Here is a 22,444-nt window from a genome sequence, read left to right as displayed (position 1 = left end):
GTACTATTGTGTTTTCTCTTTTTAAATCATAATGACAACCCAAACCATCCAAATGACCCTGATCAAACTTTCACATACCCTGGTGATTTTGGCCTGATAGCATGCACAGAAGTTGACACAAATGGGTTTGAATGGCTACTAAAGGTAACATCCTCACCTGTGACCTGTTTGCTTGTAATCAGTGTGTGTGCATAAAAGCTGAGTGAGTTTCTGGGATCCAGACGGACTCTTGAATCTTTCATCCAGCCACTGACATTTCTGTATGGTCATGGGTAAAGCATGGGGGAAAACAAAAGAACTGCTACAGCAAAAGTTAGTTGAACTGTATAAAACAGGAAAGGGATACAAAAAGATATCCAAGGAATTGATAATGCCAGTCTGCAGTGTTCAAACTGTGATTAACAAATGGAAAATCAGGGGCTCTGTAAAAACAAAACCACGGTCAGGTAGACCAACAAAAATGTCATCCACAACTGCCAGGAAAATTGTTCGGGATGCAAAGAAAAACCCACAAATAACATCAGCTGAAATACAAGACTCTGAAAACTAGAGGTGTGGCTGTTTCAAGATGCACAATAAGGAGGCACTTGAAGAAAAATGGGCTGTATGGTTGAGTCGCCAGAAGAAAGCCAACAAGGCTTATGCTGAAAGGAATACCATTCCTTCTATAAAGCACAGAGGTGGATCGCTGATCTTTTGGGATGTGTGAGCTACAAATGCACAGGAAACTTGGTCAAAGTTGAAGGGAAAATGAATGCAGCACGTTGTAAAATACTGGAGAAAAATTTGCGGGTGGGGGGGACGTACTTTGATGTTCCAACATGACAATGATCCAAAACACAAGGTAAAGTTGACCTGTCATTGGCTACAGCAGAACAAAGTGAAGGTTCTGGAGTGGCCATCTCAGTCTTCTGGCCTCAATATCATTGAGCCACTCTGAGGAGATCTCAAGCGCGCAGTTCATGCTAGACAGCCCAGGAATTTACAGGAACTGGAGGCTTTTTACCATCTGAGAAAATAAAGAGCCTCATCCACAACTACCACAAAAGACTTCAAACTTTCATTGATGTTAGAGGGGGCAATACACGGTATTCAGAAATGGGGTATGTGAACTTTTGATCCGGGTCATTTGGATGTTTTGGGTTGTCAATATGATTAAAAAAGAGAAAACACAGTAGATTGACAATAAATGGCTTCACCCAACCACTAACCATGAGTGGAGAAAAAGATTATATATAATCTGGATGTTGTTTAAATGCCTTCCATTACTGTGTGTACAAATAATGGGGAGCATGCATATCGTATTTCCCCAGCTGCAATATTATGTTCTTCTCCATCTGTATGAGACGTTTTATTGCCATTGTCCAATGCAACAACGGAAATCTTCTTGTCTTTGACATAAGTTGTGTGAAGTGGCTGCGTGGCACTTTTCTAGCTGTACATCACCTGTAGCCATGTAAGTCATCACTGGCTAGAGAGAAGATTAGCCCAAAACAAAAGCAGCCTTTGTAACAGACTTGTAAGTGCTCTCCAAGGAATGTGTTCCTGTAGAAACCTGCAATTAAAGGTTTTGTGCCCTTTTATCTCTTGGGATGCGTATAGGGAAATGCTTTGTTGTTCTATGACCTCATCATGGGTTAGAAAGCAGGTGTGCATTGCCGAGACTGATCTCGAGGAGAAGGCTCCCAGTTTAGGCATATCCGTTCTTGAAAAATACCTAATTTGTGCCAGTTTTCTAGGAGCTATGAATATCCAATGGTGGCTCAGAAGGCCGTGTTCAGCCGGACTGTTCTTAGTAAGGATCCTACCTGCCTGAGGCCTAGGCAGAACTGCTAATAGTTGGCGCCCTGTACATGTATAATTAGCACGTAATTGCTGTAATCCAGTGCACTACTATCCCAGGCTTTGCTCTGCATCCTCTAATCACTGAGCTAATGGCACAGGTTCATGGATTTCTCTTTACTTTTACTCTTAGTGACTTAAAAATAAATAAATTAATGGATGTGTCGGGAAATGACTGTCTTCTTTTATAAGGCGTCCACACCCTGCTGAAGCCTAGATAGTGATTGCTCAATCTTGCCCATACCACATGGCAGATGGTTCATATGCTTCTGGCATGTGTAATTGCACAAATGAGAACTGAAACACCTACGTGAAATGCCTTGTCCAGCTATGATAAAAGTTTATTAGATCTTTTATGTATACATGTGGTTAAAAAGAAGCCAAATATATCAAATACTGCTTATGGGCACTATAGCAGGCATACATTAAATTAAATGGATCTAATCTATCTGATCAGGCCGGTGTACTTACTTTGAAAATCCAAACAGCCTCAGGAATTAATGCAGCTCTTACAAAGCGAACAGTAGGAAAGAGCTTGTAAGCTCTGCTCGTGTTTTGGCAAGTGCTCCTCCTAGACAGCAATGGGCTGTAAACCTGAAAGCCTAAAATCCAAATATGAGAGCATAGGCATAGAAAAACATCAAGTCAATTGTAGAACAGCTTATTTTGACAATGACTACTGACGGCATACATTATTAAATATATATTGCGCTGGGCAAGACTGGTGTACTTACTTTGAAAAACCATGTCAGAATGGCTGTTTAATCCATTCTGAAAATGTTTATTTGGTGATATTAAAATGTTAGCTTTGAGTTCATCTCTAGCTCTAAATCTCTATGCCTGTTGTTAAAATAAGCATTTTATAGAAGGATTTTCAGCTTCAACAAGTCTAGAGATCCATTTAATAATGTATGCAGTCCACTTTAACAAAACACCGTAAATCATGTTACCTAAATAACTTTTTTTTTGTTTTTTCTTTCCCTCACTCTTCAAGGATGGAGATACAACATTTAACCGTGCTAAATTGCTCAATGTTGGCTATATGGAAGCTTTGAAAGAATATGATTATAACTGCTTTGTATTCAGCGATGTTGACCTGATCCCTATGGATGACCGGAACATCTACAAATGTTACAGCCAACCCAGACACTTGTCTGTATCTATGGATAAATTTGGCTTTGGGTAAGGGATCATCTGTTATTTAGTTTAAAGATGTGCTTTACAAAGATCTAGGGAAGAGTCATTGTTGTCTTTTACCAGAGCTGCTCTTAAAGAGGGTCTTTCACCAGTTTGAGCATGTTTAAACTGGCTACATAATGGAATGGTGGCTGCAGAGCTAAGTAAAGCGTAGTATCTATTGCAGAAATATTAGCTTGTAAAGATTAGATTCATTATTTATAAAACCAACTGGGCGTTACCAGAGATTCTCTTCTGGGGGCGTGTACTTTTGCTCCTGCATGACATTGACCAATCATAAGCAAAAGGCATCATGCAGGGGGGAAAAAAGGTCACATGTTCTCTTTTGGGATATGCAAAGATAAACAACCCTAAGGCTGTGTGCACACGTTGCAGATTTTTCGCTATAAAAACACGAAAAAAACGAATACATTATGCATCCCATTATTTAGACTATGTGCATATGATGCGGATTTGCAGCGGATTTTTCCGCGCAGAAACACTGCAGATCCGCACTGTGATTTACAGTGCAATGTAAATCAACGGGTAAAAAAAAAAGCTGTGCGGAAATGCTGCGGATTTAAAAGTCACTTCTTTTGTGCGGATCTGCAGCGTTTCTGCACCCTTCCATTATAGAAAACCACAGTGGGAAAAACCGCAGAAGATCCGCACAAAATCCGCATCAATTCAGCGGCAAATCCGCACAAAATCCGGATAAAAACCGCGGCAAATCCGCAGCTGCGGATTCTGCCAGGAGATGCGGATTTTGTGCAGAAAATTCTGCACCCCATTCCCTATGTGTGTACATAGCCTTAGAATGCATTCCGCAATTTTTGTGCACATGATGTGTTTTTCTCCGCGAAAAAACGCATCGCGATAAACGCAGCATGTTCATTAATTTTGTGGATTTCCCACTAAATTATTGCATTGGGAACCTCCGGAAAAATCCGCAAAAAAAAACCGCACTAAAAACGCGCAAAAAACGCATGCGGATTTCTTGCAGAAAATGTCCGGTTTTGCTCAGGCGATTTCTGCAAGAAATCCTGAACATGTGCACATAGCCTAAAAGTTTAAAGGCAATCTGTCAGCAAGTGTTTGCTATGCATTCTGAGAACAGCATGATCTAGGGCGGAGAGCCTGATTCCAGAAATATCACTTGCTGGTCTGAATTCTGTCATTTTGATAGTATCACTGTTTTCTCTGCTAGTCATGCTCAAATTCTAAGTGAGCCCTGTTTAACCCGCTCACACCACTGTCTGGCAGCTTTGTGTACATTGACAGAAAACTTCTACTCTGTGGTGGGGCAGGGTTGCACATAACAGATGACTAAGGGGCATGAGATGCCTAGTCCCATAGTGATAATCTCCTGCTGATAAAACATTGATTTTATTGGAGCAACAACACACAGCCCAGTAAATGCTTGATCACCGGAATAAGGATCTCAGCCCCTACATCATGCTGCTCTCGGATTACAAAGCAAAGCATGCTGTCGGATTCCCTTTAATCCCATCCTGTGGAAATGCAGCTTTGATGTACTTAGTACCTGTAGCAACCCACTGATGGGTATTTCTGATGCTAAGCAGAATTGGACATTGCCCAGCAACAAATATATCCCTCACTAGTCATTAAGGGGTCTGGATATTTGGATGTGCCACCAAAGTAACTGCTGGGATCAGTGAAGACAATTGTAACACCAATGTTGCTGTTTTCATGGAGTTTCTTAAAACTAATAATGGAGTCCAAAGAAAACTGAATCAAAATGTCAGTTTCCCGATGCTAGTAGGTTATTGTGTCCGGGAGCCTAGTAGATCCATAGGTCAGCCATACGTATGCGCCTCATAGATGATAAGAGGCATGTTAATAAAGTGTTTTCCAAAATGGTGTCCCTGAAAAAAGACAACTTGTCCTGCCACAGAAAAAACATCACTCAGCTATGTGGCCAGGAAGCTAAAATCTATGGAATGCAGAAGAGAAGGGGAAAAAACATGTTTTATGTGGGTAGGGCTTTAGGCTCCATTTGATTCAGAATTTCCGGCTTCTCACGCTGTAAGGTATATTCTGGAGGCTGCTAACAAATGTTGTGTAATAAAGTTAATATTTTCCCTTTTTCTTTTCTTTTTTTTTTTTTCCAGGTTACCATACAAACAGTATTTTGGAGGTGTATCTGCCTTAAGCAAAGAACAATTTGAGAAAATCAATGGATTTCCCAACAATTACTGGGGATGGGGTGGAGAAGATGATGACATATACAATAGGTAGTTTAATTGTGTGTGAATTTTTTTTTCTTTGTTTTATTTAGCTAACTAATTGAAGGCATTAAATGTCCTGTCTAAAAATTAGAGGTTGTCCTGAAGCTGCCACTAAACCATGTAAGGTGTGGTTCTGTTCCAGCGCTATACATTATTTACATTCAGACGCTGATGCAGCACATTGCATTGATGGCCTATCGTATAGATCGGTCATCAATATGTTAAATCTCCCATGCACATTAATTTAAATTGGACGTAATCCGTCAAAAAAAAAAACACTCAGGCGACAGTCTGTGACTTAAATCTACCTATCGTTTTTTTTCGTCAAGAACCGGCCACCAGAGATGTCTAGCAGCACCGCTTGTAGAAAGCGTAGTAGCACATGGTAGAGCGAGCACTCCTGTGTTTTCGAGGGGTTGGGGGGGAGAGCTGCCAAACAAAGCATCCCCAGATCAACAGCTATCGTTTGCTGCCCCTTTGTCCTGGATAATGCCCTTGATATGAACGTCTAGACCAGTGGTGGTGAACCTATGGCACATGTCCCAGAAGGGGTGCTCAAAGCTCTGTGGGCATGTGTGCCAGCATCCAGGGGAGTAACTTATCAGTTTTGCAGAGGGTGGGACCAGGCCTGTTTGAGAGGAGAACATTCCTACTCCCATTTCACCTGGATGTGTGTCAGAAAACACATTCAGATGAAATCTATTGCGGCGCAGAGACCTGCCGGGCCCCTGCGCTACAATACATGCCACCAGCCAATCAGAGATTGGCAGCAGACGTCTGCTTGCCATTGGCGCATGGCACGTCATGCGCTGCTTGTTCCTAAGTCAGCTGCCAGCTCCTGCGCCGACTACAGAAGAGCACACCGTGTAGTGTGGGAGCAGGGGAAGGTGAGTAGAATCCTTCTGTTTATTTTTAAAATGTGCTAGAGAAGAATGGAATGAGCAAAGGCATTATACCAGAATAGGGGGGCACAATAGGTGAAAAGTGCTTATTTCTAGAGATGGGCGGACACCTGGATGTTCGGGTCCAGCGGGTTTGGGCGAACAGTTACAAAAAGTTCAGTTTTGGGTACCAGAACAGTCCCCAAACCCGAATCCCATTCACTTGAATGGGGGTCCTGAACATCCAGTGTTTGCCACGCTGTCATGTGCATGACATCGCGGCAAACACCCTTTCACCGGTAAAATCATCACTGCCGGCCAGACAGCTGTGGTTCCCACGCTGTCAAGACAGAGTGAGCGCACAGCTGTGATCTGAGGTATAAAGTTTACCTCTGGTCACTGGTGTCAGCTGATGGGACAACTGCTCCCAGCACCCGACGCCTGCTGCCGCTAATAAATAAACAAAATACATGGGAACCCACACTGCACTTCCTTTAAAAATCCTGTGACCATAGGATCCACCACTGAGTTACATCTAGTGATTACCATGTAATTTGCCTTACAGCGAGCAGTCGGCACACTGATGAAGGTCGCCATATGACCAAAACATGTGAAGCATGTGTACTATACATTGGACTGCATTAAAGTTTCTCAGCATGTCATCAACTTGTGCCTAGTTTTATTATCTATACTATTTGGTTTGGGACCCTACTTGCGCACCTGTACATTTGTGCCACGGTGTACTATTTGTAGAACGGAGGGCACGTGTAGGGTGCTACACAGAGATTAGGGAGGAGAAACAGGGTAGTGCAGAACTGTGGAGAGCTTTGTGTGAGAGGAAGGTGTTTATATTGGATCCTGTAAGGAATGGGCAACCAAGAGAAAAGGTGGTGTTCTGGAGAAGTTTTTAAAATCCAGGTAAATATGTTGAACATAAGCACAAGTATAGAATGGTGCTCAAGTAGGTTCCCAAACTGTGCTTTACCTGTAGAATAAACTTGGCACACAAATTGCTTAGGTGGAAATTTTATGTAATCCGCGTGCTGTAGTAAAAGATATACCGATTGCAAAGTGGAATATTGGTATATGCGATAGCCAATGTTGTCCTCTATCCATAAAGGCTATTTCAGCCTGTTTAACATGGCCTATGTATGTGACCAAAAGAGGCTATGCCTTGTCTTGCTGTGGTGTAAGGGGACTACAACGCGAATCCGCCAAAAGAGGAGGGGGCCTAGCACTGAGCCCTGAGGAACTCCGATAGTGAGGAGAGGAGTAAGAGTCGGCAAAAGATAGCGAAGAAAAGGTAGGAGGAGAACCAGGAGAGAACAGTGTCCTTGAGCCTGATAGAGCAAAGCATAGGCAGGTGGGGCTGGTGATCCACGGTGTCAAATGCAGCAGAGAGATCCAGGAGAAACAGCAGGGAATAGTGGCCATTGGATTTAGCTGCTAATAGTTATGGAGACTTTAGTGAGGGCAGTTTCTGTAGTGTAAAGAGCAGAAACCAGATTGTAGAGGGTCAAGAAGAGATGGATCTGAGAGACGGCGGATAAGACGGGATTGGACCAAGCGTGCCAGGAGTTTAGAGATGAAGAGAAGATTAGAGACAGGTCTGTATTTAGCAGTGCAGTTCTCGTAGAGGGATGTTTTTTAGGTAAAGAGGTTATGATGGTGTGTTTTAAATGAGGAGGGAAAGAAGATACAGGAAGAGAGAGGTTAAATATTTTAATTAGGTGAGCGGTGAGAACCTGTGAGAGAGCCAGCAGGAGATGAGGGAATAGGGTCACTGTTGTAGGCCGAGAAGAAGTGAGTAGGCGGGTACCTTCTTCTGTAACGGGCTCAAAGGTGGCATGTGAACTTGAAGTGCAGCAGGGAAGGGGATTCGGGCACTGAGGAGATTGGGCAGAAGTGTCCTGATGGATATGTTTTGTTTTTTGTTTTTTTTTTGTAAGAAATAAAAGGCCGGATCCTCACCGCTGAGGTTGGTGATGAGGGGCCTGTGCTTTAGGGTTCAGGATGGAGCGTAAGGGTTCAAAAAGTAATTTTTGATTGTTGGCTAGTGAAATTATGAGGGTGGTGAAGTAGGATTGTTTGGCCAGATGAAGGGCACAGTTACAACAGAAGGTATGCCTCTGTAATAACACAACCTGCTCAGGCTGATAAGGACAGATATCTGGTGTATCCAAAGGTCACTTGTAAATTACTCTTCTTTTGAAATGTGTATGCTAGAAAGCTTTTTTTCTTCTGTGTCCTAGTGGTGATAATGTTTGCTCTGCTGATTTCAACATAATGTTCCCTCCATTGATAAACTTAACTGGTATACAGTAGTTCTGGCTGCCATTATTTTCAGCCTTGAGTGTTTGTCATAAACAAGCCTATTTCTTAAGCAAAAGACCGGGAAATTGTTTCAGATTCCTGACCAGGCAAGTTTTCAGGTATTTTCCTACATGTAGTTTAAAGTGCTGTACAAATAGAGCAACAGTGCATATGGTCACCTGCTGCTTCATTCAAAGTAGGTCCATCAGACCCCCACTCATCAGACACTTGGCACCTATCCACAGGTGTCACGCTTGGGCCAGCCTCTTAGCTGCACATTCCTAGAAATCTATACTGTTGAAGCAAGTCTTATTTGGTGTCTGTAATTATTCTTTCACAAAATTGATTTACCCCTTCCCAACAATGTATGTGCTGGTACGTCCAGGTGATTGGGCCGTGCACATGTCCTATGCCGCACAATCGCCATAAACTCAGCTTAACTGAAAGCCAAACTTCTGCAGCAACAGCCAGGGCTTTACCAACACTGCCACCCCTGGCTATTTACCATCTAGATGTTGCGGTCATCAGTGACCACAGTATTTAGGCTGTGCGAGAGAGAGGGCTCCGTGTCTCAGCCCATCGGCTCCACTGCAATGCAACTATGATGTGCCGATAGTTGTTCAAAATAACCTCCGAATCTGGCAAGTACCGGGGGCCTGTTGGGCCTCAATATGTAGGGTCTGACAGGTCTAATACCCTGCAACACGTATTGGACTCGAACATTTTAGTTTGATCCCTGGTCTAGGTAAAAAAAAAAAAAAATTATAATAAATAAAAAAAAAAAAAATACACATACTTTGCGTCACCACATCCAAACCAGTGCTGTAAACCTGTCATACTATTTAACTGCTGAAGGAGAAAAGGTCCAGCTTCAAGATCCGGTTTGGATACTTGAAAATGTAAGTCTTTGTTAGTCATGCTTTAAAAAGTACACACACTGCAAAAAAAAATTGAATTATATCCACAAATTTATTTGTGGTGTACATACAATAAAGACTCACATTTTTAAATGTTCAGTCTGATTTGGAAGCTTGACATTTTCTCCTTTAGTACTCACATCTGAACGCCATGCAGTAGCATGGTTTCAGGCGTCCCCATTGTTTGAATCGACAAGGAAAGAGTGAGCTGGTATTTTGCCCTTTTTTCTTTTTTTTTTTTGTTAATTTCATATACTATTTTACCCTAAAGTAAACTGCATAACACGTTAAGGGGTCCACTGTCACCTATTGCCTCCTGTGAAAATGGAAAATCTAGGGCCATAACATTTATTTTAGTGTTTAATGTCATTTTTTTTTTTTGTTTGTTTGTTTTAAGTTTTTTTGGGGGGTGAAAAATGAACACCTTTCCTGTCATTTTTAGTTTTTTGTTTTTTTTTGTTTTTTTTTTTAGTGTTCACTGACATATAGACTCCTCAGAATAACTTAAAAACTGATATGATCCTTAATAAAAAAAACGAAATAAATAAAAGCACAAAATAAAATATAAAGGTTTTGTAAATTTCATTAAAAAAATACTAACATTTTTAACCAAGCAAAGTTGTCTAAAAAATTGTGCCTATGCAATAGAAATGTTGTAAATGTTGTTTTTTTTTAGCGATCTTGTACTGTATGTTTTAAGTTCACAAAAATTAAAAGTTTTTTTTTGTTTTTTTTTAACAAATTCCCATCAAATTTTAGATATTTTGATAAATAAATGCAAATCATATGTGCCTAACATTTCATTATATATACATGGTGTCACGAAGACACGATCTTGGAATCACCGGGATATGTAGAAACAGCCTTGAGTTATTTTCACATAAAGTGACATGCCAGATCTGAAAAAATTGCCCTGGTCAGGAATGTGGAAATCGGTTTAATTCTGGTTTCAAGGTTTTTTGTTTGTTTTATTTTTCCATTTCACTGTGTATTAAAAATATCATAAATCTTGCAAATGTTCACACTGGTCTCCGTAACAGCTGTATAATTGTAGGGATCACAGGAACCTCCAATGACACTAGGTGATGTCACTGTCTTCTGTCCCTTACCATGACCTTTTGGTGGATTAAGGCTAGGTTCACATTGCGTTAAAGCAGTCCGTTCAACACATGCGTTAAACGGGCTGCGTTAACGCAAGTGCCGAAATGTGATCGTGCTAGCGCAGATAGAGCATCTGCTAGCTCTATCTGCGCTAGCGGTAACTGACCCGGAAACGCTGCAGCCCGCGTCTCATGGTCCGTGACTGAATGACAGCACATCGCTAGCGCACGCCCATTGTGGGCGTGTGCTAGCGATGCATTCGACATAGGGCTTAATGGCGGCGTTAACGGACTACGTTATGCCGCAGTGTAACGTAGTCCATCTAACGGACTGCCAAAACGTAATGTGAACCCAGCCTTAAGCATGCTCAGATAATACTTCTAACCAAATGGGGTCAGTCTGTAGCGCTTATGTCAATGTGCCCAACATGAAGTAGGAGTCTTAAATTAGCCTTGCGCCCAGTGTGACAATTACAAGATCTTTTTTTTAAAAATTAAAAATATAGATAGATATAGATATCTATATATAAAATACTTTCGGATCCCACCTTCCTTTTAACCCCTTCTCAACCTGACATACTGCTATATCATATGTTGGGTTTCACTCTCCCTCCTGAGCTTGCAGCTTTCTTGTCTGTTGGGCTACGTTCCCCCGATGAGTATTTGGTGAGTTTTTGATGTTGCAGATTTAAAAAAAAAAAAAATGCAAGTAACCCATTTTACTTTGAAAATCTGCTACATCAAAAACTCCCCCAAAATGTTTGTGGGAATGTAGCCTTTAGATGGCCTTCATCTGTCTCTAAACCTACATCACACGACTTTATTTATGGTTTGAGTGCTGTTTGTCGAGGGAGGGGGGAATGACATCACACTGACAGCTCTAGGACCAATGTTATTCAACGCAGCACTTTAGGTAATAGGTTTGTTTTCAATCTTTTGCAGTGGGATTTACAGTACCCGGCCCAGAGGGCGCGCTGTTCAATAGCAGGTTGGTTTGCCATGGTATAAAGGGACCTGCTGAAGACATGCCATGACAATGGCAGTTTCAAGTCCCCTATGGGAATTAAAAAAAAAAAAAAAAGCAGTGAAAAGGAAAGTTTTTGTTTAACCCCTTCCTGACATATGATGTGATATTATGTCATGTTGGGTCCTTAGAAGCAGGCATATGATGATCGTGTTATTCAGCCATCATCTGCTTTGAACTACAGTGAGTGGGGCTGATCTATTAACCATTTAAATGTCGCTGTCAGTTGTCAGCATGTAGACTGGAGTCCTGCGCTGTTATAAGTGCCCATTTACTGAAACACCCCATGCCTGTAATGACAGTACTCCTATAAAGCCCAGCATGTTACAGGCATTCATAGAAGACTGTAGTTTTTACTATTATACTATAGTAATGTAGTATGTGGTATAAGCAATTGGACGATCGCAGGTTTAAGTTCATTTTTTTTTACTTTATTTTTTTTTGGAGCAGGAGCTGTACATATTTTTTTCCCCTTATAAAATAAAGGGAACACTTTAAACACACTAACTGCAAGTCAAATCGCACTTCTGTGAAATCAACCTGTCCAGTTATGAAGCAACACTGATTGTGAATCATTTTCTCCTGCTGTCCTGCAAATGCTACAGACAACAGGTAGAAATGATAGACAATTAGCAAGACAACCCCTATAAAGGAGAGGTTCTGCAGGTTGTGAACACAGACTATTTCTCTGTGCTCATCATTTTTGGCTTTTGTTTTTGTCACTTTTGCAATTTGTCATTGCTGTCCCCCCTAGAGGTACAGTGGCATGAGGTGGTGTCTACAGTAAAAACCCACAGAAGTTGCTCAGGTAGTGCATCACATCCAGGATGGCACATCAATGCGGGCTGTGGCAAGAAGGGTAACTGTCTGTCAGCCCAGTGTCCAGAGCATGGAGCAGATACCAGGAGACGTGGATGGGGCCATAGGAGGGCAACAACCCAGCATCAGGATCGCTACCTCATCCTTTGTGCAAGGAGGCAGCAGGCCACTAATATCCATGTGTCTCCTCAAACTGTCGAACCGACTACAGGAGGGTGGTATGAGGGCTTGACGTCCACAAGTGGTTACAGCCCAACACCGTGCAGGGAAATTGGCATTTGCTAGAGAACACAAAGATTGGCAGATTCAACATTGGTGCCCTGTGCTGTTCACGGATGAGAGGAGTAGGTTCACTCTATCACTCTGCTCAGAGTCTGGAAACGCCATGGAGAACGTTCTGCTGCCTGCAACATGCTCCAGCATGCCCAGTTTGGCAGTGGGTCAGTAATGGTGTGGGGATGCATTTCTTTTGAGGGCTGCACAGCCCTCCGACTGCCATAAGGTACCTCAGACAAATTGTGAGACTATGTGCCGGTGCAGTGGGCCCTGGGTTCCTTCTGATGCATGACAATGCTAGTCCTCATGTGGCTGACATGTGTCAACAGTTCCTCAGGATGAAGGCATTGATACTATGCACTGGCCCGCCCGTTCCCCAGACCTGAATCCAATCGAACACTTCTGGGACATCATGTCTCGTTCATCAGGAGCATGCCCAGGTATTGTAGGGAGGTCATACAGGCACATGGAGACCACACACTTCTGAGCATAATTTCCTTGTCTTGAGGATATTCCACTGAAGTTTGATCAGCCTGTAATTTGATTTTCCACTTTGATTTTGAGTATCATTCCAACTCCAGACCTCCATGGGATTTTAATTTTGATTTACAGTGATCATTTTTATATCTTATTATTTTCAACGCATTCCACTATGTAATGAATAAAGATTTTCAACTGGAGTATGTCTTGCCAAGACAGGCGGAGCGAGGTTAAATCCACTTGACCACAGAGGACGCTGTGGAAGCTGAACCATAGGGACCACCCAGACGTCAGATGAATTACAAGGCTTTATTTAGACTCTTAGACAGGAGAGTCTACAAGGGAGAACCCTCTGGACCGAAACACCAAATTCCCTCAAGGGAGCTCCGGCGAGCGAACCCCTATAACAGGGATTGACCCGGAACAACCAGGAAAGCTCAAGTGCAACAGCGCCAAGACCAGAGGATCAGCCCCAAAGTTGCTCAGGCACCTCCCAAAGGAAGTGAGGACCGTAAGTATAGACAGGCTTCTCAGTGATTGATTGGCTGAGAGGTGATTACAGGAAAAGCAAGAACAGGTCCTTTAAATCATTTGACAACCGCGCGTGCGTCCTATGCTTGCTCCCCCGCCACCCGAAAGTGAAGAGGCGGAGAAGACACGTCGGGAAGACGCTGCATCCCAAGGGAACATCGCGGGAGCGCAGACAGCGTAAGTAAGATTGCGGGAAACAGAGGAATTCCTGCGGTCAGGTGGAGCCTGATCTCCCAATGTCCGAGAGATGGATCCCGCCGACCGGGTCTTTAGAGTATTTCATTCAGTGATATCTAGGATGTGGTATTTGTGTTCCCTTTATGTTTTTGAGATGTGTGTTTATATAATTTTATTTATTTTTATTAAAAGCATCGCCATTTTCCCCCATTACAAATAGACAATGAAAACCTGTACACAGAAACAAACCTATTTGATATCTTATTATCCATAAAACTCCAGTCCATCAAAATCTAAAAAGAATCAAAACGACCATTTTACTGTTAAATTCCCTGTTTTAATAATCATTCATTGAAAGTGTACGAGATATGCCCTCCATCCACCAGTGGATTAACAAGGTCAATGAAATCTACAGGCCAGAGGTGACGTGAAGAACTCATAGTATGTATCAGAAAATATTGATTCCCTTTTTTTCTAGCAAAACTTAACATGTTCTTAAGGCTATGTGCACAAGTTGCGGATTTCTGTGCGGATTTTACCGCTCCGTTTTTGAAAAATCCACAGGTAAAACGCACTGGGTTTTACCTGCTGATTACCCGCTGATTTCCAGTGTTTTTTGTACGTATTTCGCCTGTATTTTACCACCTGCGGATTCCTGTAAAGGAACAGGTGTAAAACGGTATGGAGTCCGCACAAAGAATTGACATGCTGCAGAAAATAAACCGCTGCGTTTCCGTGTGGAATTTTCCGAAGCATGTGCACTGCGGATTTTGTTTTCCATAGGCTTACATGGTACTGTACAACACATGGAAAACTGCTGCGAATCCGTAGTGTCAAATCTGCTGTGGATGCGCGGGCAAATCCGCAACGTGTGCACATAGCCTTAAAGGCAGATGCTCACCCTTGTTTGCTTCTGGTGAGTGCAAAGTCATTCGTAATGCTTCACTTGAACCATAATTTAAACATCTAGCGTTCACTATTTTAACTCCCATATGTTACGATTTCTACACTCATTTGATGCTCCATCCACCCTCTCTTCCCTCTTCTCCCTCCTCACCTCTTCCTTTATCGTTTCCCCCCCCCCCCCCCCCCATTTCATTCATTTACTCAATTTATCACAGAACCTCAGGGTTATTCCATCACTTCCCTAATTTGATTAATCTGTTTGTACTTTCAGCACACTCTGCAAAGTGCTTATAACTTTTCAAATGCACTTTTTATGATAACTGTACCCTCTATTATTGTGGTTCAAGGGTTTTTGCTCTCCTAAAACAATAAAAATAAATTTTTTAACAAGGCTCATAGCTAATATCACAGTATCCAACATTCACTATAGATCATGTCACAGCTCACCCTGCTTCCCCCTACCGTCACAATTTCACAGGCTCTTCAAACATTTCCATGTAAAAGACAGGGTTAGGATCTGACCATCATGGCTATGTACATGTGTTGTTTCCTAAAACCACAGTAAATTGGTCTACAAAAGCCCCAGTGGCCAGTGAAATAATTGCAGGATTTTTTTTTTGTTAATACAGATTGTGATATGTATAAAAAATAAAAAATAAAAAAAAGCCAAAAAATATTTAAAAAAATGTATGTTACACCAAAGTACGATTTAAACAATAGGTCTTATCTAATAATGGCTTCTCTTCAGACTGTGCCGCGTCACGGCCGTGGCATGCCATTAGGGATCAGCTGGCGCCGCACAGTCTGAAGGCGGCGGAGGGAGATGAGTGAGAGGCTTAGATATGCACTGCGCATGCCCAGGAATCCCAGCCCCGCAGTGAGAATAAATCAGAAGACACTGCGGGGCGGGATCTCGGGCAGGGCTGCCGCACAGGCGCAGTCAGCTAGACTGCAAATGAGGACAGAGGCATGAGAAAAGAGCGCAGGCGCCGGCTGATTTCAAAACAGCGCTGAGGAGGCGACACCCGGCGCCAAGAGGACTTGAGTGACAGCGGTGCTGTGTTTGCAGCGGGGGGGGGGGGAGAAAGACCTGCCTCCAGGACTGAAGAAAGGTATTTGGGACAAATTATAAAATGGATTATTTCTGAAGTTACAGCACCAATAACTACAAGAGCCACCTTGTCAGAATGCAGCATTAGTGCTGCACAAGGTGGCTCTTTTAGTTACAAACGCCTGGGGGGGGGTGACAGGTTCCCTTTAAGGAAAAGTTAAGGAATAATGTATTTCTTTGTGAGATGCCATATAGTCATTTTCCTTTTTTTCCCCTTGTATATAATAACTCCTTGGTATGCCTAACACACAGCTGGGTAAACAATACTATAAATATGGTTTAAGCACCAATTAATTGTTGTTTTTGTTCTGCCTTGCTTGTTCCCTGCAGGATTGCCTCCAGAGGCATGTCAATCTCCCGACCAGATGCTGTTACTGGAAAGTGCAGAATGATACGGCATGATAGAGATGCAAAGAATGATCCAAATCCTAAAAGGTATTTCATTTGTATGCCATTAGTATTATATGTTTATGTATACAGTTGTGGCCAAAAGTATTGACACCCCTGCAATTCTGTCAGATAATACTCAGTTTCTTCCTGAAAATGATTGAAAACACAAATTCTTTGTTATTATTATCTTCATTTAATTTGTCTTAAATGAAAAAACACAAAAAGAATTGTCCTAAAGCCAAATTGGATATAATTCCATACCAAACATAAAAAAGGGGGTGGACAAAAGTATTGGCACTGTTCGAAAAATCATGTGATGCTTCTCTAATTTGTGTAATTAACAGCACCTGTAACTTACCTGTGGCACCTAACAGGTGTTGGCAATAACTAAATCACACTTGCAGCCAGTTGACATGGATTAAAGTTGACTCAACCTCTGTCCTGTGTCCTTTCTTTTCTCCATGCTCAATCTGGTACACACAAGAAGACCAAAGAACTGTCTGAGGACTTGAGAAACCAAATTGTGAGGAAGCATGAGCAATCTCAAGGCTACAAGTCCATCTCCAAAGACCTGAATGTTCCTGTGTCTACCGTGCGCAGTGTCATCAAGACGTTTAAAGCCCATGGCACTGTGGCTAACCTCCCTAGATGTGGACGGAAAAGAAAAATTGACAAGAGATTTCAACGCAAGATTGTGCGGATGTTGGATAAAGAACCTCGACTAACATCCAAACAAGTTCAAGCTGCCCTGTAGTCCGAGGGTACAACAGTGTCAACCCGTACTATCCGTCGGCGTCTGAATGAAAAGGGACTGTATGGTAGGAGACCCAGGAAGACCCCACTTCTTACCCCGAGACATAAAAAAGACAGGCTGGAGTTTGCCAAAACTTACCTGAAAAAGCCTAAAACGTTTTGGAAGAATGTTCTCTGGTCAGATGAGACAAAAGTAGAGCTTTTTGAGCAAAGGCATCAACATAGAGTTTACAGGAGAAAAAAAGAGGCATTCAAAGAAAAGAACACAGTCCCTACAGTCAAACATGGCGGAGGTTCCCTGATGTTTTGGGGTTGCTTTGCTGCCTCTGGCACTGGACTGCTTGACCGTGTGCATGGCTTATGAAGTCTACTACTACTAACAAATTTTGCAGCATAATGTAGGGCCCAGTGTGAGAAAGCTGGGTCTCCCTCAGAGGTCATGGGTCTTCCAGCAGGACAATGACCCAAAACACACTTCAAAAAGCACTAGAAAATGGTTTGAGAGAAAGCACTGGAGACTTCTAAGGTGGCCAGCAATGAGTCCAGACCTGAATCCCATAGAACATCTGTGGAGAGATCTAAAAATGGCAGTTTGGAGAAGGCACCCTTCAAATATCAGGGACCTGGAGCAGTTTGCCAAAGAAGAATGGTCTAAAATTCCAGCAGAGCATTGTAAGAAACTCATTCATGGTTACTGGAAGCGGTTGGTCGCAGTTATTTTGGCTAAAGGTTGTGCAACCAAGTATTAGGCTGAGGGTGCCAATACTTTTGTCTGGCCCACTTTTGGAGTTTTGTGTGAAATGATCAATGTTTTGCTTTTTGCTTCATTCTCTTTTGTTTGTTTTCATTTAAGACAAATTAAATGAAGAGAATACCAAAGAATTTGTGTTTTCAATCATTTTCAGGAAGAAACTGAGTATTATCTGACAGAATTGCAGGGGTGTCAATACTTTTGGCCACAACTGTATGTTCAGAAATGTGGGTGTTAGGAGTAGTGTTGAGCATTCCGATACCGCAAGTATCGGGTATCGGCCGATATTTGCTGTATCGGAATTCCGATACCGAGATCCGATACTTTTGTGGTATCGGGTATCGGTATCGAAACAACATTAATGTGTAAAAGAAAGAATTAAAATAAAAAATATTGCTATACTCACCTCTCCGACGCAGCCTGGACCTCACCGAGGGAACCGGCAGCGTTGTTTGCTTAAAATGCGCGCTTTTCCTTCCTTCCGTGACGTCACGGCTTCTGATTGGTCGCGTGCCGCCCATGTGGCCGCGACGCGACCAATCACAGCAAGCCGTGACGTAATTTTCAGGTCCTTCTAGGCATTCAGTATTTTAAAATTACGTCCCGGCTTTGTGATTGGTCGCGTCGCGGTCACATGGGCGACGCGACCAATCACAAGCCGTGACGTCACGGGAGGCAGGAGACGCGCGCATTTTAAAATGCGCGCGTGTCCGGCCTCCCGTGACGTCACGGCCTGTGATTGGTCGCGTCGCCCATGTGACCGCGACGCGACCAATCACAAGCCAGAACGTAATTTTAAAATCCTGAAGGACCTGAAATTACGTCACGGCTTGCTGTGATTGGTTGCGTCGCGGCCACATGGGCGACGCGACCAATCACAAGCCGTGACGTCACGGGAGGCTGGACACGCGCGCATTTTAAAATGCGCGCGTCTCCTGCCTCCCGTGACGTCACGGCTTGTGATTGGTCGCGTCGCCCATGTGACCGCGACGCGACCAATCACAAAGCCAGAACGTAATTTTAAAATACTGAATGCCTAGAAGGACCTGAAAATTACGTCACGGCTTGCTGTGATTGGTCGCGTCGCGGCCACATGGGCGGCACGCGACCAATCAGAAGCCGTGACGTCACGGAAGGAAGGAAAAGCGCGCATTTTAAGCAAAGAACGCTGCCGGTTCCCTCGGTGAGGTCCAGGCTGCGTCAGAGAGGTGAGTATAGCAATATTTTTTATTTTAATTCTTTATTTTACACATTAATATGGTTCCCAGGGCCTGAAGGAGAGTTTCCTCTCCTTCAGACCCTGGGAACCATCAGGGATACCGTCCGATACTTGAGTCCCATTGACTTGTATTGGTATCGGGTATCGGTATCGGATTAGATCCGATACTTTGCCGGTATCGGCCGATACATTCCGATACCGATACTTTCAAGTATCGGACGGTATCGCTCAACACTAGTTAGGAGTTCCAATTTTATGATTGTGTTGACCAAATACAACCATAAGTAATTGTATGATGATCATTAACATGAAATGGTTTTGTTTGCAGATTTGACTTGATTGCCCATACAAGACAAACCATGAATTCTGATGGGATAAATTCTCTTAAATACGACGTCCTCAAGACCGAAAAGCTTCCTTTGTACACCATGATAACCGTGGACATTGGGCATTTGCCAAGCTAACACAATGTGGCTTAGAAACTCACTGACTGGTCTCACCATGCTGGTATGGTGACATGACGTTCAAGTTTTTTTTTTTTTTAAATAAGACGTTTTACAGATTTGCATATTCAGTGTATTTGGCACATGCAGATTATTTTATTTGACCGCTTCAGAAAGCCATATGCTGGAAAAACCACAAATAACTTGAATATATTGCTGTTCGCCGCTGCTATGTAATTTCTGTGTTTACAAACTACGATGCCTTATCTTCCAATGGTGGCCTTTCCTACAGGACAAGCCCTGTGAGCCAAAGTATCTTCAAGCACCTTTTCAAGGAATCCATATGAAAGGCTTTTGCTACTAGTAATACAAATGTTCTAGGCTGTTTGTCAGTGAATACAAATATATATTTTTTTCATACCTTGTTACATCTATAGACTACGATTTGACAACATGCTGTTTTTTCATTGCTATCAGATGCCAACACTCCCTTTTAGAAAAAATACATGTAAAAAAAATTACAACACAATGTTCACATTAAAGGGAATCGGTCACAGGTTTTTGTCAGCTAATCTGAGAGCAGCATAATGTAGAGACAGAGACCCTGATTCTAGCGATTGTAGTTTCAATGAAATCTGTGTTTTGCCACCAGGAGATCGCCAATCGATGATTAGTAAACCTTCTGTTGTGTAATCCTCCATATTTATGAGCTCTGTATGACCTCACCACTTATTGGCAGCTTCCTGTACACTGTGCATAGGCATAAAGCTGCCAATTAGCGGTGTGGGCGGGGTCATACAGAGCTCAGCTTTTAGAAAACTGGTAGATCTGCAGTAGATAAAGCAGTGATTTAATCTAAACTACAGCAAAAAGCCCATTAAGTCATACTTCACTGGAATCCTGGTCTTTGCTCCTACATCATGCTGCTCTGTGATGGAGTAGCAAAAACCACCCGATGACCGATTCCCTTTAAGTGTTTGCCCACCTCTGCTGTGCTACACTGTTTTTGTGACTCCCATTCACTTGAGTGGAAGTTACAGAAAGGGCGCATCTCCACCATACTCTCCTGTTCCAGCAGCAACTCTTTCCAGGATGATGGTCTCGGTGTATTTCAATGGTGGTATTTTTTTTATTTGTTTTTTTTTTTGGGGGGGGGTGATAGGGGGAACAAAAACTGTTGCTGCCAGGTAGTACATCACAGGCTTTCCTCTAAAGTTCGACAAAGTGCCACGGGGAAAAAAAAGCATGTTCTAAACTCAAAAATACAGTTGTGCTCAAAAGTTTACATACCCCGGTAAAATCTTTGCTTTCTTGGCCTTTTTTCAGAGAATATAAATGATAACACCAAAACATTTTCTCCACTCATGGTTAGTGGTTGGGTGAAGCCATTTATTACTACTACTGTGGTATGTGTTTTAAATCATAATGACAACTGAAAACATCTAAATTAACCCTGATCAAAAGTTCACATACCCTCGTGATTTTGGCCTGATAACATGCTCAGAAGTTGTCACAAATGGGTTTGAATGGCTACTAAAGGTAACATCCGCACCTGTGACCTCTTTGCTTGTAATCAGTGTGTGCATAAATGGTGAGTGAGTTTCTGAGATCCAAACAGACTCTTGCATCTTTCATCCAGCCACTGAGGTTTCTGGATTGTGAGTCATGGGGAGAGCAAAAGAATTGTCAACAGATCTACAGGAAAAGGTAGTTAAACTGTATAAAACAGGAAAGGGATACAAAAAGATAGCCATGGAATTGATAATGCCAGTCAGCAGCATTCAAACTGTGATTAACAAATGGAAAATCAGGGGCTCTGTAAAAATAAAACCACGGTCAGGTAGACCAAAAAATGTCATCCACAACTGCCAGGAAAATGTTTTTGGGCTGCAAAGAAAAACCCACAAATAACATCAGCTGAAATACAGGACTGTCTGAAAAACTATTGGTGTGGCTGTTACAAGATGCACAATAAGGAGGCTCTTGAAGAAAAATGGGTTGCATGGTTGAGTCGCAAGAAGAAAGATATTACTATGCAAATGCCACAAAGTATCTCGCATACAATACGCTAAACAGCACAGAGACAAGCCTCAAAACTTCTGGAACAAGGTAATGTGGAGTGATGAGACCAAAATTGAACTTTTTGGCCACAACTATAAACGTTACATTTGGAGAGAGGTCAACAAGGCCTATGATGAAAGGAACACCATTCCTACTGTAAAGCACGGAGGTGGATCGCTGATGTTTTGGGGATGTGTGAGCTGAAAAGGCACAGGAAACTTGGTCAAAGTTGAAGGAAAGTTGAATGCAGCACGTTATCAGCAAATAGTGGAGGCAAATTTGCACTCATCAGCCGGGAAGCTGCGCATGGGACATACTTGGACGTTCCAACATGACAGAGATCCAAAACACAAGGCGAAGTCTACCTGTCATTGGCTACAGCAGAACAAAGTGAAGGTTCTGGAGTGGCCATCTCAGTCTCCTGACCTCAATATCATTGAGCCACTCTGGAGAGATCTCAAGCGCACAGTTCATGCTAGACAGCCCAGGAATTTTACAGGAACTGGAGGCTTTGTGCCAAGAATAGTGGACCGCTTTACCATCTGAGAAAATAAAGAACCTCATCCACAACTACCACAAGACTTCAAGCTGTCATTTATGTTAAACAGGCAATACACAGTATTAATAAATGGGGTATGTGAACTTTTGATCAGGGACATTTGGATGTTTTGGGTTGTCATGTTTTAGAAAGAGAAAATACAATAGTTTGACAATAAATGGCTTCACCCAACCACTAACCATGAATGGAGAAAAAGTTTTGGTGTTATCATTCATATTCTCTGAAAACAAGACCAGGAAAGCAAGCAATCTGCCAGGGTATGTAAACTATTGAGCACAACTGTATATGACCACAACAACAAAAAATTTTAAGGTAACTTTCAGCTTTGCGGGACCCAAATTTATTTGCTATGTAATGAAAAGTTATGCAACTTCTGCTTGGTCTGTCTGAATGGAAATATTCGTGTTCCCATCCAGTAGCTGAAGGCTTGTCCTGTTTGGCTAGGACTCCTTGCTGAGGGTCACAC

At 42.5% G+C, this 22,444-nt stretch overlaps 1 protein-coding gene across 1 annotated transcript in view; it reads left to right on the top strand.

Moving 5' to 3' along the window:
- B4GALT1 (beta-1,4-galactosyltransferase 1) overlaps positions 1-19,855 on the top strand; it is an 89,763-nt gene extending 69,908 nt beyond the window's left edge. The window contains exons 3-6 of the mRNA XM_077272595.1: positions 2,837-3,024; positions 5,151-5,273; positions 16,133-16,237; positions 19,244-19,855. Of these exons, the coding sequence (XP_077128710.1) occupies positions 2,837-3,024; positions 5,151-5,273; positions 16,133-16,237; positions 19,244-19,379 (552 nt within the window). The 3' untranslated portion in view covers positions 19,380-19,855. The remainder of the gene's footprint in view (positions 1-2,836; positions 3,025-5,150; positions 5,274-16,132; positions 16,238-19,243) is intronic.
- The last annotated feature ends 2,589 nt before the right edge of the window (positions 19,856-22,444 follow it).

This window comes from Ranitomeya variabilis, chromosome 1 (genome assembly GCF_051348905.1).
Source record: "Ranitomeya variabilis isolate aRanVar5 chromosome 1, aRanVar5.hap1, whole genome shotgun sequence".
Classification (NCBI taxonomy): Eukaryota; Metazoa; Chordata; class Amphibia; order Anura; family Dendrobatidae; genus Ranitomeya; species Ranitomeya variabilis.
Note: the sequence above shows the minus strand (reverse complement) of the source record. Positions and strands in the feature narration are given on the sequence as shown.